At 37.0% G+C, this 14,332-nt stretch overlaps 1 protein-coding gene across 11 annotated transcripts in view; it reads left to right on the plus strand.

The window, feature by feature from the left end:
- UBTF (upstream binding transcription factor) overlaps positions 1-13,870 on the plus strand; it is a 37,955-nt gene extending 24,085 nt beyond the window's left edge. For 6 of the 11 annotated variants that reach the window (XM_034415923.3, XM_087893991.1, XM_034415922.3 and 3 more), the window contains 10 exons: positions 542-655; positions 1,258-1,413; positions 4,552-4,707; positions 6,106-6,216; positions 6,920-7,008; positions 8,007-8,196; positions 8,481-8,528; positions 9,848-9,916; positions 10,856-11,002; positions 11,769-13,870. In XM_034415923.3, the coding sequence (XP_034271814.1) occupies positions 542-655; positions 1,258-1,413; positions 4,552-4,707; positions 6,106-6,216; positions 6,920-7,008; positions 8,007-8,196; positions 8,481-8,528; positions 9,848-9,916; positions 10,856-11,002; positions 11,769-11,882 (1,194 nt within the window). In that variant the 3' untranslated portion in view covers positions 11,883-13,870. The remainder of the gene's footprint in view (positions 1-541; positions 656-1,257; positions 1,414-4,551; positions 4,708-6,105; positions 6,217-6,919; positions 7,009-8,006; positions 8,197-8,480; positions 8,529-9,847; positions 9,917-10,855; positions 11,003-11,768) is intronic. The other 5 variants (XM_087893994.1, XM_087893996.1, XM_087893993.1 and 2 more) reach the window with 1 other exon arrangement.
- Positions 13,871-14,332: the final 462 nt, after the last annotated feature.

The raw sequence follows: 14,332 nt of genomic DNA on the forward strand, positions 1-14,332 counted from the left end.
ATTTCTATATGGAACCTCAGTCATATAAAACATCCTGAAAAAGATTGTGAATAATGTACACAAAATTGCATTTGTGCTTTCTGTCCCTTCAGCATATTTTATAAGTTTTTCAGTGATTTTCAGAGGAGCTTTCTCATTCCAAGGCAGGGAAGAACAGGTAAAAGATTCTGACAATGTAGATGCTGTAACAAGTAGTTCTTGTTTAGTGACCACAGCTGGGATTGGCAACTCATTTATTAAGCGAAGTGGTTACTAAGTAAAATCACAGTTGGGTTTATAATCTTACTTCAGCTTTCCTGCAAATGCAGGCATTGGTCACAAAGTTATTTTTTCATCACTGCCCTAACTGAACTGTCGCTGTCTGAGACAGTCACTAAACAAGGACTACCTGTACTACTATGGTAGTACCTTATTAGGAAGCTATTCTTCTCAGAAGAAAATGAATAGGCAGATGTAGAGATTTTTGTTGATACTGAAATTTGCTATGCAGGGAAAATGACAAATATCTCTATAATCCTTAAAAACTGCTATTATCTTTTAGAGCCTGCCTGAAGAAGAACAACAGAGAGTTTTGGGAGAGGAAAAAATGCTGGGAATAAATAAGAAAGGTGCCACCAGCCCTGCCTCCAAGAAGTCATCACCAGATGCCAGCAAGGTGGGTGACCTAGCCCTACATTATGGATATGGACTATTTTTACATAGAAACAGTGGGATTAATTTGATCTTTAAAACAGCCTCAAGACTTCATTTTAAATGGCTGCTGGACTTGCTTTAAAAATTTTATTACTAAATATGATGCCACCATTCCTCAAACAGTTCAGCCAACTTGGAAAAAACTTATTTGATAAATCATCTCCATTTTAATCCAGTAACTGTTAATCAGTTAAAATAAATATCTGCTCAAGTCTTAACAGAGGAACCTTTTTGAGATATTAGATGTGTGAAATTATTGGTCGATTTTCAATTATCAACATCATTGTTATATTCAAATACTCATCTTTAAAAAGCTTTTTTTCCCCCACTTTTCATTGCATTAAGGCAACTAAACAAAAATTGTTTCAATTTACAGCCCTACCAATTAAAATTTGATTTCACTGGTATAAATGGCTTCCTCTTATTGATTAATGAAGTAAGATGCTAGTTAATCTAGTAAAGTTTGCAGATCTAAAATTAAATTTGCTCTTTCCATAATTCAAACAAACAAAAAAGATAAACGCAAAGTTCCACAACCACGAGTCCCTTTGTGCTCTTTAACAGGGAGGTTCTGAGAAACCCAAACGGCCCGTTTCTGCTATGTTTATCTTCTCGGAGGAGAAACGCAAGCAGCTGCAGGAGGAGCGACCCGAACTGTCGGAGAGTGAACTGGCCCGGTTGCTGGCGCGGATGTGGAATGATCTTTCAGAGAAAAAAAAGGTTGTTTAATCAATAATGCACATTCTCCTAATTATCTTTGGGGGTGGAGGCGTGGGGGAACACGTGTTCCTGGATATCTCAGTCACATGGATTTTTTTTTTCTGTTGACTTAGATCAAACCAGGAACTTGACCCTCATCCTCACCCTTAAAAAAAAATAGGAAAAGAAAAAACCTGCTAGAAACTTGCAGTAGGTTCTGGGATTTTCCAGAACCGTGAGCACTAAGCTCCGTCACAGTCTGGGCGCTCCTACCATTCCATCTTGCGTTACCTCTTTTATTATTTATGTATTTTCCCTAGTTGGGTGTTGTATATGGAGCCAGACCCCGACAGTAGCCACATGGTGCAAAAATGAGGCCAGTCGGAGCCTATTAGGTATTCAGTAATCACTATTTCCCAGGACATCTATGACTATTAAATAGAGGGCTTGGTTTAGAAGCCTGAGAAAGGGAAGTGTGTGAGACTTTGGGGAAATTGTATATGCACGTTGATTGCCACTTAGAAAGTTGAGCTTGAGAGGGATGAGATGTCATTTGATGTCATTTAGGTACAGTATATGCATCAGAGGCTGGATTGGGGTAAAGACAGGGCTATTTATCAAACTGCTTGGTCTGTACACTCGTCCCTAAGATGAAAACAATTCTTACACAAGGAAGTCCAAAGTGAACAGTAGGGTGATTTTTTAAAATTTGCTTTATTTAAGTTCATATTTTGATGCCTTTGAGTCAGTGTTAACTCCCGGCATCTGGTATTTGTTCAAGATTTTGTAAATGGTTTGCCATTGCCTCCTTCTTAAAGCTGGGAGGAAATTACTGGGGCAAGGTCACCTAGTTGGCTTTGTGCCTAAGTGTGGACTAAAACTCACACTCTCCTGGTTTGTAGCATAATTAGTGCCTAAATCACTACATCAAACTCATAAATTGAATCGCTACTTTTAAATTTTGATAGCTAGTTTTAGTTGCTTGTTTTCCTGCTCTTGTAAGCAGTAAGTACATAGTGAACTGGCTATTGCCACTGAAAAGATTCTTGTATTCATCCTTTTTTTTCTTTTTTCAAAATCCAAGTCATTTTAGGGGGAAGATTTTGGTGGGAATAAAACACTCTTGTAGACCTCATTAAAATTAACATTAACTTTGTACCCCTGTGGCCTAGAATTATATTGGAAAAAAAGGGAAAGAATGAAAATTTGAAATCTCTAGGAAGCTGGATTCTGATTGGTCTAGCCCATTTCTCTCTCTCTCTCTCTCTCTCTCTCTCACACACACACACACACACACACACACATGTTTATATGTGTATATATATATATATATATATATATATATATATACACACACACACACACCTATATATATACATATATATATTTATATAGGTCTGTGTGTATATGTGTGTGTGTATGTACATATATGTGTGTGTGTGTGTATAATTTTTTAATTATTTAATTATATCTCACTGTTTTGCTTTATAGAAACAGTAAAGCACACCTCAGCAAAGCATAAAACATAGAACCAGAACAACTAACAGCGATACAGGTTCAACTTACAACCACAATTGGGACCAGAATTTCTATTGCTAAGCAGGCTGGTAGTTAAATGAGTCATGCCTGATTTTACAACTTTTTTTTTTGTCACAATTGTTAAGCAGATCTGACTACCCCCATTGAGTTTGCTTATTGGAAACCGGCTGAGAAGATTGCGAGTACCGATCACATGACTCTGAGATGCTGCAACCATCATAAATACGTGTCGGTTACCAAGCACCCAGTTCTTCTATATAAGAAGAATAAAAGCATGTGTCCATTTAAATTAGTGTACCTTTCTAGGTAGCAGTATTTTAAATAAAAGCTATCAGTTCTTGGCCTGTCATTAGCACATTTCCAGGTTTGAAACAAAGAATTTAAAAGCAGACAGTCAGTCTTTGGAAGACAGCAATTAGAAGTGTTTTTCTTGAAGTTCAACTTTTACCTCTTGACAAAGAAAAAATGAATACGCTGCAAAACAAATCAGAACATCTGTCTTATAAATAATACAATGATAAATCTATTCTTCTTTCAGTGAAACTCAGATTTGGCTACACTTTTTCAGTACATGAAGAAAAGTAGCAGAGTTCACACTAACATATTTAACTATTTTGAAACATACTCTATTGATTTTCTGGAAAAAACAAAAAACTTGAAATACAGTCATAAAGCTATTAACCTACATTCATAATTGTTCCTTTAAGTATTTACATAATAGCATCTTTATATCCCAGTCAATTATTCTTGGAAACATTTCATGAAGACTCCATACATAGAAGGTATTTAGAAGGTAATCTTTTTTCGCACAGAGTATTTTAAGTTGAGACCACACCAATTATTTATAAGTTATTTAAGTTTTTTTTAAAAAGTGAAAGGCACTTTTGCTTATAAATCATGTTACTTTTCTTGCAGAATTTTAATTCTGCAGAAATATTTGTAGATATTTAATGTCCATATATGTTTTTAATACATGGTTTATATAATTCAAGCTTCCATCCAGCTGTCTTTTTTTAAAGCACATGGCTGTATTTTTAATTTTGAAGCACCTTCACAAATTCACTGCAGTAGAATTTAGACTTAGAATCGTGGTCCTGGATAGGAAACAAATTCATCATTCTTTTTTCTCAACTATCTAGAAGAGAGGTTGATGTCTTGGGGAGAAAGTATTTTTGCTATTCTCAATTTGACTACAGCAATAGTATTTACCTAACTTGGTGAAATTGTACCTGCATAATATTGTTTTTCATAGTCTCAGTTGTTCCAAATTATCTTTAGGTATATTATCAGATTAATGCATAGTTTACATGGAGAAATTGGGTGAGGTTTTTAAGCTCCAATCATGCTGGGTCAAATCAACTCTGATGTTGGATGTTCCCAATGCAGCAATATCCTGCCTGGATAGTTAGCCGTGGTGGGCTAAACTAAATAATCTGCTCTGATTTTCTCTTTTGGGAACTAGTTTAAATTTACTTTAATGCCAGGTTTCTTTATAACACTTTCTTTTTCAGAGTTTAATTACATTGGAGTTTAGTCAGCCAACTTTTTTTGTTTTTGGCTAGCCAGTGAATCTTCGTTAACTCAATAGATTTTGGCCGTTCTTGCTCTTTCCTTATCTAGGCCAAATATAAAGCTCGGGAGGCTGCCCTAAAAGCTCAGACAGAGAAAAAACATGGTTCCGACAAGGAAGATCGTGGCAAACTTCCTGAGTCACCCAAGACTTCTGAGGAGATCTGGCAGCAAAGCGTTATAGGAGATTATCTTGCCCGCTTTAAGGTAAAGTGAGAAAAGGACAGGCATGATCATAATAGGAAACATCTTCATAACCTTGAGATTTCTTCCACAACTCTCCAAGATTTTATCGAGTCTGGTTCTGGTTCAGTTTGATTTTGGAGGGGGAGGGGAAGATGAATCTAAATCAGTGTTTTGTCAGCCTCGGCAACTTTTAAGATGTGTGGACTTCACAGAATTCCCCAGGTAGCATGCTGGCTGGGAAATTCTGGTATTGGCTGAGGTTGATGCACTGATCTAGATCAACAAACTATTAGTCCTGTTTAGTGCTGGAGAAGGGTGACATTTCTCAACTAGATTGCTTTTCAACCGCACAGAGCATTGAATTCTAAATAGGTCATGTTAGTCAGGAATAGTTCTTATACTGGAGTTTATATATAATCTGGCAATTTTGATTATGTTTTTAATAAGTGTACAAAACATGAATTTTAAATCTTTCAAATTGGATATGCCCTGTTGCAAACTTGAAACCCTATTTTGAATTAGAGATAGGGTTTCCAAACTTAACAGAAATGTACCAAGCTTACAACAGCCCCTATGTTGATGGTGCTCAAAAATGATTCTATAACTGCATTACATCTTGTTACAGCAATTTGAAAAATGGTACTGCAGCTCAAAGACACAAACAACCCCTTCCATATTTCAGAGGAAACAAACTGAATCCCCTTTCCTGCCCATATAGCACAGTCTAGGGCAGTGATGGCAAATCTTTTTGGCACAGAGTGGCCAAACCGGAAGGCATCCGCACCAGCACATGTGTGCACGCACGTGCCAGAGCGCCAAAAACCCGACAATCAGGTGGCTGGTGCAGATGCATGCCTCAGAAATCCAACAACCAGCTGGCCGGCGCACATGCGCATCTCGGAAACCTGACAACCAGCTGGATGAGCTGGGGCAGTGGTACGCGTGCCCACAGAGAGGGCTCTGCATGCCACCTCTGGCACGCGTGCCATAGGTTCGCCATCACCGCTCTAGGGCAAAGCTACAGAATATGTATGCCTTCCTTTATTAAGCTTGTTTTTTCCAGTTTCCAAGTCTAGCTTCACACATGCATGCACAAATAAACATTTTCCTCCTCCTGACAACTCCTTCAAGGTGGATAATTATTGCCAGGTCCTTATAAATAGCAGAAAAAACTTGCTGGTTGGGGACTTAAAATGAAGATGGAGAGGAAGCACAGCAGAAAAGAAGACAAGAGGTTAAGCCAGGAAAATACGTGGAGTGAGAAACAAGAAGTCAATGTGCTAAGTGAATGAGTTCTTTGAACAGAAAGACAGATGCCTTCTATTTTTGTTTTGAAATGGTTGGAACCATATGTTTGGAATGATTCTGCAGTTTGTTTAGAGTACATAGAGTTTGATAATACTCCTTCTTTCATTTCAGAATGACAGGGGTAAAGCATTAAAAGCCATGGAAGCTACCTGGAATAATATGGAGAAAAAAGAAAAACTTATGTGGATTAAGAAAGCAGCGGAAGATCAAAAACGATATGAAGTACGAGGCATTAATTATACTGCATTAGAGCATGCATGTATACGTAATTTCTTTAGGAATGTAGGAAACTGACAAAAGTTGGGCTGTTCATTATTCCACTTATTAAGCAATGATATTTGAGAGATACGTACTATCTGGAACAACATTTCCCCTGTGATCTATCTGACCCCCACCCTGATCTTGTTAAAAGACCCCTTAAAATCAGGGTCTTCCCCCAGATCTCAGATTAGACTGCACATTAGGTCGCATGTGTTGCATAGTTTTTAGGATGGTTTGCCTTCTGTTCTAGATATTTGTAGGGGTTTTTTTACTTGTATCATTTTTAGTATGGAATTTATTGTACAGTGGAATTGAGCAACCTTATAAATAAATCCAGCATTGAACAAAATTCTTTGTCTTCATTTTAAAAAAAATATTAATCAGGTTTCTAGCTGTAGGCAAATGTATTTGGAAATATGTTGGAAATACTCCTGTTTCTATTATTCAGGCTGTTAAAATGGCTGAATAATATTAGACATTACCTAACCAAATGGTTTATTTGACCCAAAATTTTAATTTTTAGTATTGTGTATTAAATCTTATGGTTTGGAAGATAAGTTGACATAACTATTTCTTCTTTATTGAAAACTCAAATACTTCATTAAAAACCCAAACGGGACAAAGGAAAAGGCAGCTGTTTATTCTCCCTTTTCCTTTTTTGTAGCGAGAACTGAGTGAAATGAGGGCACCACCATGTTCAACAAATGCCTCCAAGAAGATGAAATTCCAGGGTGAGCCAAAGAAACCCCCCATGTAAGTGTTGGCTTAATAGAATACAGAAATGTGGGATTGTCTTAATTCAGAAGAACCTTTGTAGCTTGGCTGATTAGTATTTAAAGTATTAATCCACTCTTTGGGGGTGGAATACGCTGTTTCCTATGTTTTATTTATAAGATATAAGTTTTCTATTCAATAAACTTCTTAAAGTGTTTTTCCAAAACAACTTTTAAAGAAATTTAAGACTAAAATTGTACTGACGTTTAGGTATATTGTATGCATATGCACTATTCCACTCGTGCATAATCTCATACAATCCAGCCAAACAACAGAATAAAAGAGCCTAACTTTACAAAAATGTAGTAAAGCAAAATTAGAATTATAATCCCATGAAACTTCTTAATACCTTAGATGAAATCGAATGAAAAACATATTGAAACAGGAGTCAGGAAATTGTGGAAAATATTGTTACATCTCACTTTATTTTTTATTTATTTATTTATTTATTAATTTAATTTGTATACCGCCCTTCTCCCGGAAGGGACTCAGGGCGGTGAACAGCCAAGATTAAAAAACATACAAATGCAAAAGTTAAGATAATTAAAAGAATTAATTAAAAGAATTTTCCTGTTTTAAGTTTGTAAGATCTTTGTAAGGACTAGCGGGAGGTGGGCAAATGGATGTTTTGCACACTTTATGGGAATCATCCTACCACGGAAAGTTACAACTCTTTATATGTCGGGAAATGGGACAGATGAAACAGATGTTGCTTAGTTGGAATTAAGCTTGCCATTAATTATTATAACAATGATCCCAGCTGCTAATTATGTACATGGCTTCATTTTTTCATCTACAAAGCTGTACCTTTGATAACTTTGTTAATGAGTCTAGAGTGTGATAGCCGAGAATATCTCCCAGCATTAATTCCCAATGATTATGAAATTGTTTAAAATGAATTACCTGTTTTGAATATTAACTGTTGCACTGCATTGGAAAATAAGTTAGAGTAATAGACAGTTTCTTCTGTTTATCAGGAATGGATATCAGAAATTTTCTCAGGAGCTGCTTTCAAATGGTGAACTCAACCATCTTCCTCTGAAAGAGCGGATGGTAGAGATTGGAAGCCGCTGGCAACGGATTTCTCAGAGCCAAAAGGATCAGTACAAAAAGTTGGCTGAAGAACAGCAGAAACAGTACAAAGTGCACCTGGACATGTGGCTGAAGGTGAGTTCTGAAGTGGGGAAAAGAGGAGGGAAGGGCAGGTAACATATCCTTGATAAAGTACAATAAAATAAAGATACAATTTAAAAAAACCTGCAAATTTAAATGAAGTCATTCTTTCTAGCTTCTATATGAAATACTGTTCTCCATTATCAGTGACACACAGTTACACGGGTCCTTTGTGACCTTTAATTCAGATTTCTCAACTCATCTTCGTCCTCAGATGTCCTGCTTCACTGATTGTCTTTTAATCTTAGTCTTCCATTCTCATCTTTTTTTTTTTACAGACCTTGTCACCGCAAGAGAGAGCTGCCTACAAAGAGCATACCTCCAGTGTTAGTATTTTGCAAGTATTTGTGATTGCATATGTGTTGTGTTGAAAAGGATGTTTCTTGAATTTTTTGCACAAAATAAAACGTAGCTTAGAAGGAGCTGGCGCTCTGAAAGGAAGGTGCATTGTCTGCCAGGCATTTCAGGATCCATATTATGCAGTAAATTATTGATATAATGGAACATGAGAGGGTGAATGTTTTCAGAGTTAATAGAATCTCAGGTTCATGATACTCTGTCGTTGGGGATAGCTATACTGAAGTAGCTACTACTGCTACTGCGCAGCAGAATATAAGTACAGTTTGTAACCATTGCAACTTAATCCACTTACCACTTTTCCGTTTCCAAGCTCATGGCTGGTATGAAGCTGAAATTAGAAGATAGTGCTGTTTGTTTTAAACATTTCAGTTGCTTTGAACATTCATGCTGAAGATAAATGTGAAGTCTCATTAGACAAATAAATTGTTCAAGTATTCCCATGTTTAGTTATCCTTCTCAACCTGATGCCTTCTAGAGATAATAGAGGACAACTTCCATCATCAGCAGAAATGCAGTCAGGTTGGGGAAGACCAAATTAGGTGGTATATATGCTGCCTGCCTTTCACCTGTATGTTCAATAGAGGCTACTACATCAGGATAGAATAAAAGCAGAAACTACTGTACAGAGGCTATAATGTGAGAGAATGTGATCTGGGTACAACTGTTTAGAAATTGCTGGCTTAATAACCAAAATGAAAAGCAGGTGTGCAATCAATTTTCAGACATGTAAAATGAAATTTAAGGGAAATGATGGTAGTGATATGTCAGGAGTAGGCAACTCGTGGTCTTCAGCTCTTGTAGGCCCCTTCTGACCCTTACTGCTGAATCTGTGCCATTTGGAGCTAGAAAACAAGTAAAAACTAAGATGTACCCCAAAATAGACACATCACTATGCTAAAAGCAAAGAAAATCACCAAAATCTCTCTCCCAAGGAGCAGTCTCAATTACTTTACAGTCCTTTGTCTGTCCTAAGTATTAAGTATTTATTCTTTACTGCAATTCTGCAGTAAAGAATAAATGTTAGACTCCTGAGGAGAAAGAAGAATTCTCTAGCTAAACATTATCTGGGTGGAATTAGTTTTGTCTTCAACACCTCATTTTACCAATTTTGGCATCAAATTCCACAGTATATGTTCAGAGGTACGCTTGAGGGTCACAAGCTATAAATTAATAAGGATGAAAGATGTAGGTAAGGGAAATTGTGCTTCCTTTAGACTGATTTGTGGAAAGGAGTACAGTCTCCCACATTGATCGTCTCTCTTATCTTTCACTTCTATCTTATCAGAAACGTAAGAATATGGGGAAGATGCGGGGCCCAAATCCAAAAATGAAACCTTCAATGCAATCCAAATCAGTAAGTATCTTAATAATACAATGTCTGTGTTATACAGCTATTATTGCCTGGTGAAAAATTCCAAACAAAGAATGCTATGCCTGAGGTCAGTTGGTATTTTCAAAGTAGTAACAAAAGCCTGGAAACACTGTAAAATCCAGAAACCACTTTTTTTTTTTTTTCAGAAATAAGAACAGAACAATATTTCCATAGCTATGGATTTTCTAGCTAATCCTAGTGCCACGGGCTCTACGATCCAAGCTGAACTTCCTTTTTAGCTTTTTTCTTAGAGATATAGTCTTCTAGAAGTATGCAATGTTGAGATCTCAAATTGGGAACATTTCTTCAAATCTGGAGAAGTGCTTGGCAACTTTTTAAAAAAACTGTGACTTCTCCTGAGCTTTCAAAGCAGCTATGTAGTTCCAGGAAAATGAAGTGATAAGCCTGTGGCTGTACCCATTTGCTATCTTCATAACTCAAAACCATATTTTCTTGGGATAAGGCAGTATTATGCAAGAAAAGGTGTGCTACACCAGATCCATAGCACCTTTCCTATTTTGGATCTTATTACAGCACTTTAAAATTTTCCCACTAACTCCCTTTCTGCCAATTAGCAATAAAGAAAAAATTATCCTCTGTTGCAGCCATAGGATAGTGATATTATTTGCTAAATATTTTGGAATTTTTGCATGCTTATTTGAATCAAATTAAGCTGGGATTTCATCAGTTAAGCTTAATTAAAGAGAAATTAATTGTTTTATATTACTCCCACTACTGTAGTAATGAGAAAGTTATGACTCTACATATACAGTATTTACCATTAACTTAAGTGTGCACAATAAGGCATTCTGTTTTAGAAATGAGAATATGTTTGGCTGCTTTAGATTTAATTCATTGTAGTACTCATTAATACCTGTCCTTCAGTTGAAAATTAGTTTGCTTTTAACCTACTCTCCACAGGAATCTGAGGAAGAGGATGAAGATGACGATGAGGAGGAGGAGGAAGAAGAGGAAGATGATGATGATGATGAAAATGGTGATTCCTCTGAGGAGGGAGGAGACTCTTCAGATTCAAGTAGTGATGAGGAGAGTGAAGATGGGGAAGAGGTAAGGCTCTGCTTATCCCCAAAAGCTTTAGACCACATGGCTCCCTCAAAGTACCTTAGCATAGTCTCCTTCCCTCAGGATAGAGCAGTTTCCTATTTTCAATAAAGCATCTTGGCAGTGGGAATTTCTTTTAAACTCCTCTTAGTGAAATATAACTGAAATATTCCAGAAAGCCACAGTTTAAAATATTTTTTAAACTGTTTTAAAGTTTATTTTTTAAAAGAGATTTCTCAAATAAATACCTAGTAACAGCCTAAACTCTTTTATGATGAAGTTGAAAAAAATAATAGATAATATATATAGATAACATACACAGGATCGCCCAACAGTGGATTTTAACCGTTCCTCTGTCCCATTCTCAAACAATCAAGATTGCCGCTTCCCCACTAATAATATCAGCAGAGAAACAACAGTTTAATTCATCCTGAAGTCATAGTGGTGGCAAACCCCTTCAAGATCTAAAGAATCCTGGCTGGGTTTTAACAACAGCAAAACAAAGACAGCAAAGAGAGAGAATAGAATTGTAGATAATATTGGCCTTTGTGGGCCACGTTTGACCTGCAGATTGACAGTCTGTAGCCTATGAGCTAACAACCTTTTCAAAGGGCAAATAGATACTGAGATGCTTACAAACCGGGATTCTACACTCCCACTTGTCCTTCTGTCAGATTTACAGAAAGCGTGTTTCCTGTTCTATTTGTACCTTCCTCCCCACCACCACCACCCCACTTTGGCTTGCTCTGTAACTCGCCTCTTCTTTTCCCAGAATGAAGAAGAGGATGACGAAGAGGATGATGACGACGATGAGGACAATGAATCAGAAGGCAGCAGCAGTTCCTCATCCTCTTCAGGAGACTCTTCTGATTCGGACTCCAACTAAATTATCTTTCATCTTCCACCCTCCTTGCTATACTTTATTCGGTTTTGTTTTTCCGGATAATAGTAACATTGCAGCTGGAGAGCTGGGATGGGGAGGAAACGGGGTGGGTGGGGGGGAATCACTGGTTTAATTCACTTCCTTTCTTCACAATCCTCACATTGCATTAACAATGTGTGGCTGTGGGAGAGAGGAGCAAGGGGCAGAGTACATAATGGCTGATAACCAGCAGAGGGGTGTACTTTTCCCTTTTTTGTGGTTGATGATAATGTGGGGAGAGAATTTCATTATATAGTCCCTTCTCTCTCCTTCCCCTTAAATCTCTGTTTATGAGAGATGACAGGGGTCATAGCAAAATCCAGACCCCTTTAACTTCTTTTCCCTCTCTCATCTTCATCCCTCTTCCAACCCCCAGTTCTAGCCACCAGCTTGGGACTTTGTACAAATTCTTTTTTAAACAACAACATGGCAATGAAAGACATTTTCCCCTTTTTCTCCATCAACCCCAGCAAACAGCCAAGGAGAGATGGATTTTGAAAGAGCACGAGCTGTGGGAATTTGCCAGTGAGCCTCATCACTCCTCATAATGGACAATCTTGTATAGTCTTGATCTTTCACATTTTGACAAAAGAGAGAAAGAAAACAAAATGGCTGCAGCTGCACTTAGCAATTTCCTGTGACAAACTGGATATCCAGCATTTCCTGTTGAGGGAAATGGGGGTTGGGGGGTCATATTTTGTGTGTTGCAAGGGTCAAGGGATAGAAGGGACTGAAGAACAGGTTTTTTTTTATTTTTTTTTTATTTTTTTGCAAAGGGGGAATGTCTGGCATACTGTTGAAGATGGAGAGAATTTCAAGAACTCCAAGTGACTGGCTTTATTTTGCTGGAGGTGGACTTTTCTGTCATTTTTTCTGACCAGCGTTTGGCTAAAGACCGTAGTAGCCAGACCCCTTTGGGTTGATGTTGTTGTTAATATATATATTTTTTTTTACAATGAAGTGACCAATAATTGTACCAAAATGGGGCATTTTGTTGACTGTCTTTGGGAGGGGTGGTTGGTTGTGGGGATCATATGTGTCATTAGCATTTTTTAAAAAATATTTTATAAACCAAGTAAGACAACCATCTTTTTTTACAACAAAACGTTCCCTCTTTGACATTAACCTCTTTACGTGTCTTTTACCAAATGCAGAATTCAGTTGTTTTAAGATCTTGAGGAAAAATGATTTATGTGAGACCATGTATAGGAGAAATACAGATGTATGCTTTTTTCCAACATGTCTTGAACACGCTAAGCTGAATTTTCAATTCTACTCTGGATAGAAATGTGATGTCAGGAAAGGACCAGGCACACAAATTCTCTCTTCCTGCCCCAACGTTTTGTTTTCTTTAGCATGGCTTTTAAGTATCTGTGGAAGTTCTGTAAACTAGACTATGATTTAGGAGGAACTAGCTAAGCGTATAAATCACAAATAACCAATTCTAGCTTGGTTTTCTAAATCATAGGTGAAGTTAATAATATTTTGTATGTAGGCATTGCAATAAAACAAAGTTAAGTGATAACAGAAGTGAAAGATTCCAATCTTGGATTTCATAGATACATCGAATTTAAAAAAAGGGTGGAGATCATGTAAGGTAAATGTTTGAGAATAAGCTCCTAAATCATCTCCAAAAAGGCCAATATATTTGAGAAAAAAAACAATAGTTATTATCTTCAAACCAGGAACTAGTTCATTGTAACCTATTTATTTGACAGGTTAATTTTTAAGAGATATTTTGGGGTTTTTTTTCTTTTTTTCTTTTTTTTATTGAAAAATGCCCTGTTCTTACAAGGTTTCTATATTTTTTAAGTTATAATCACAGTCAGTTAAGTATGATTTAGAATAATTGGCAATCTTAATTTTCAGGTATCCTGCCCAGGACCATAGGAGTTATGATTGAACCCTTGCCTGGAAAGGATTGAAACAATAAATTAGATTTGATACTTGTATTTCACTCCTTATTCCCCATCTTGTGAAAAAAAAGACAGACATTTTCAATCCTGTCAGCTCTAATGGCCAAAACAAGGCATGGGGATGGACAAGTTCTGTCTTCACTGATAAAAGAACTATAAGCCACTCTACCACCATTTGTTCCTGATTTTTCCTTTGGTTGACATGGGAACCTAATAAGGCCAGGTTTTTCCTTGCTGCTTTCTTCCCTTATTACTATTGACACTCAGATAATCATGTTTCTTGTAAGAAGTGTCAGTGTGTGAATCTTTCTGAAAATCGGGTCATGCTACCCTTCCTGTCCCAAGTATCAGGAAAGGAAATAGGGATTACCTATTGTCACTTGATGAATATAAATGGACTGGAAAACACAGTAAGCGAGCGAAGGAACTCTATTTGGATGCGCAAGCAAAACATTCTACAACATTTCTTTCACAGTCTCATCACTCAAAGAGGATTTA

The sequence above is a fragment of the Pantherophis guttatus genome, chromosome 4 (assembly GCF_059756535.1).
Source record: "Pantherophis guttatus breed Tessera chromosome 4, ASM5975653v1, whole genome shotgun sequence".
In the NCBI taxonomy this organism is placed as follows: Eukaryota; Metazoa; Chordata; class Lepidosauria; order Squamata; family Colubridae; genus Pantherophis; species Pantherophis guttatus.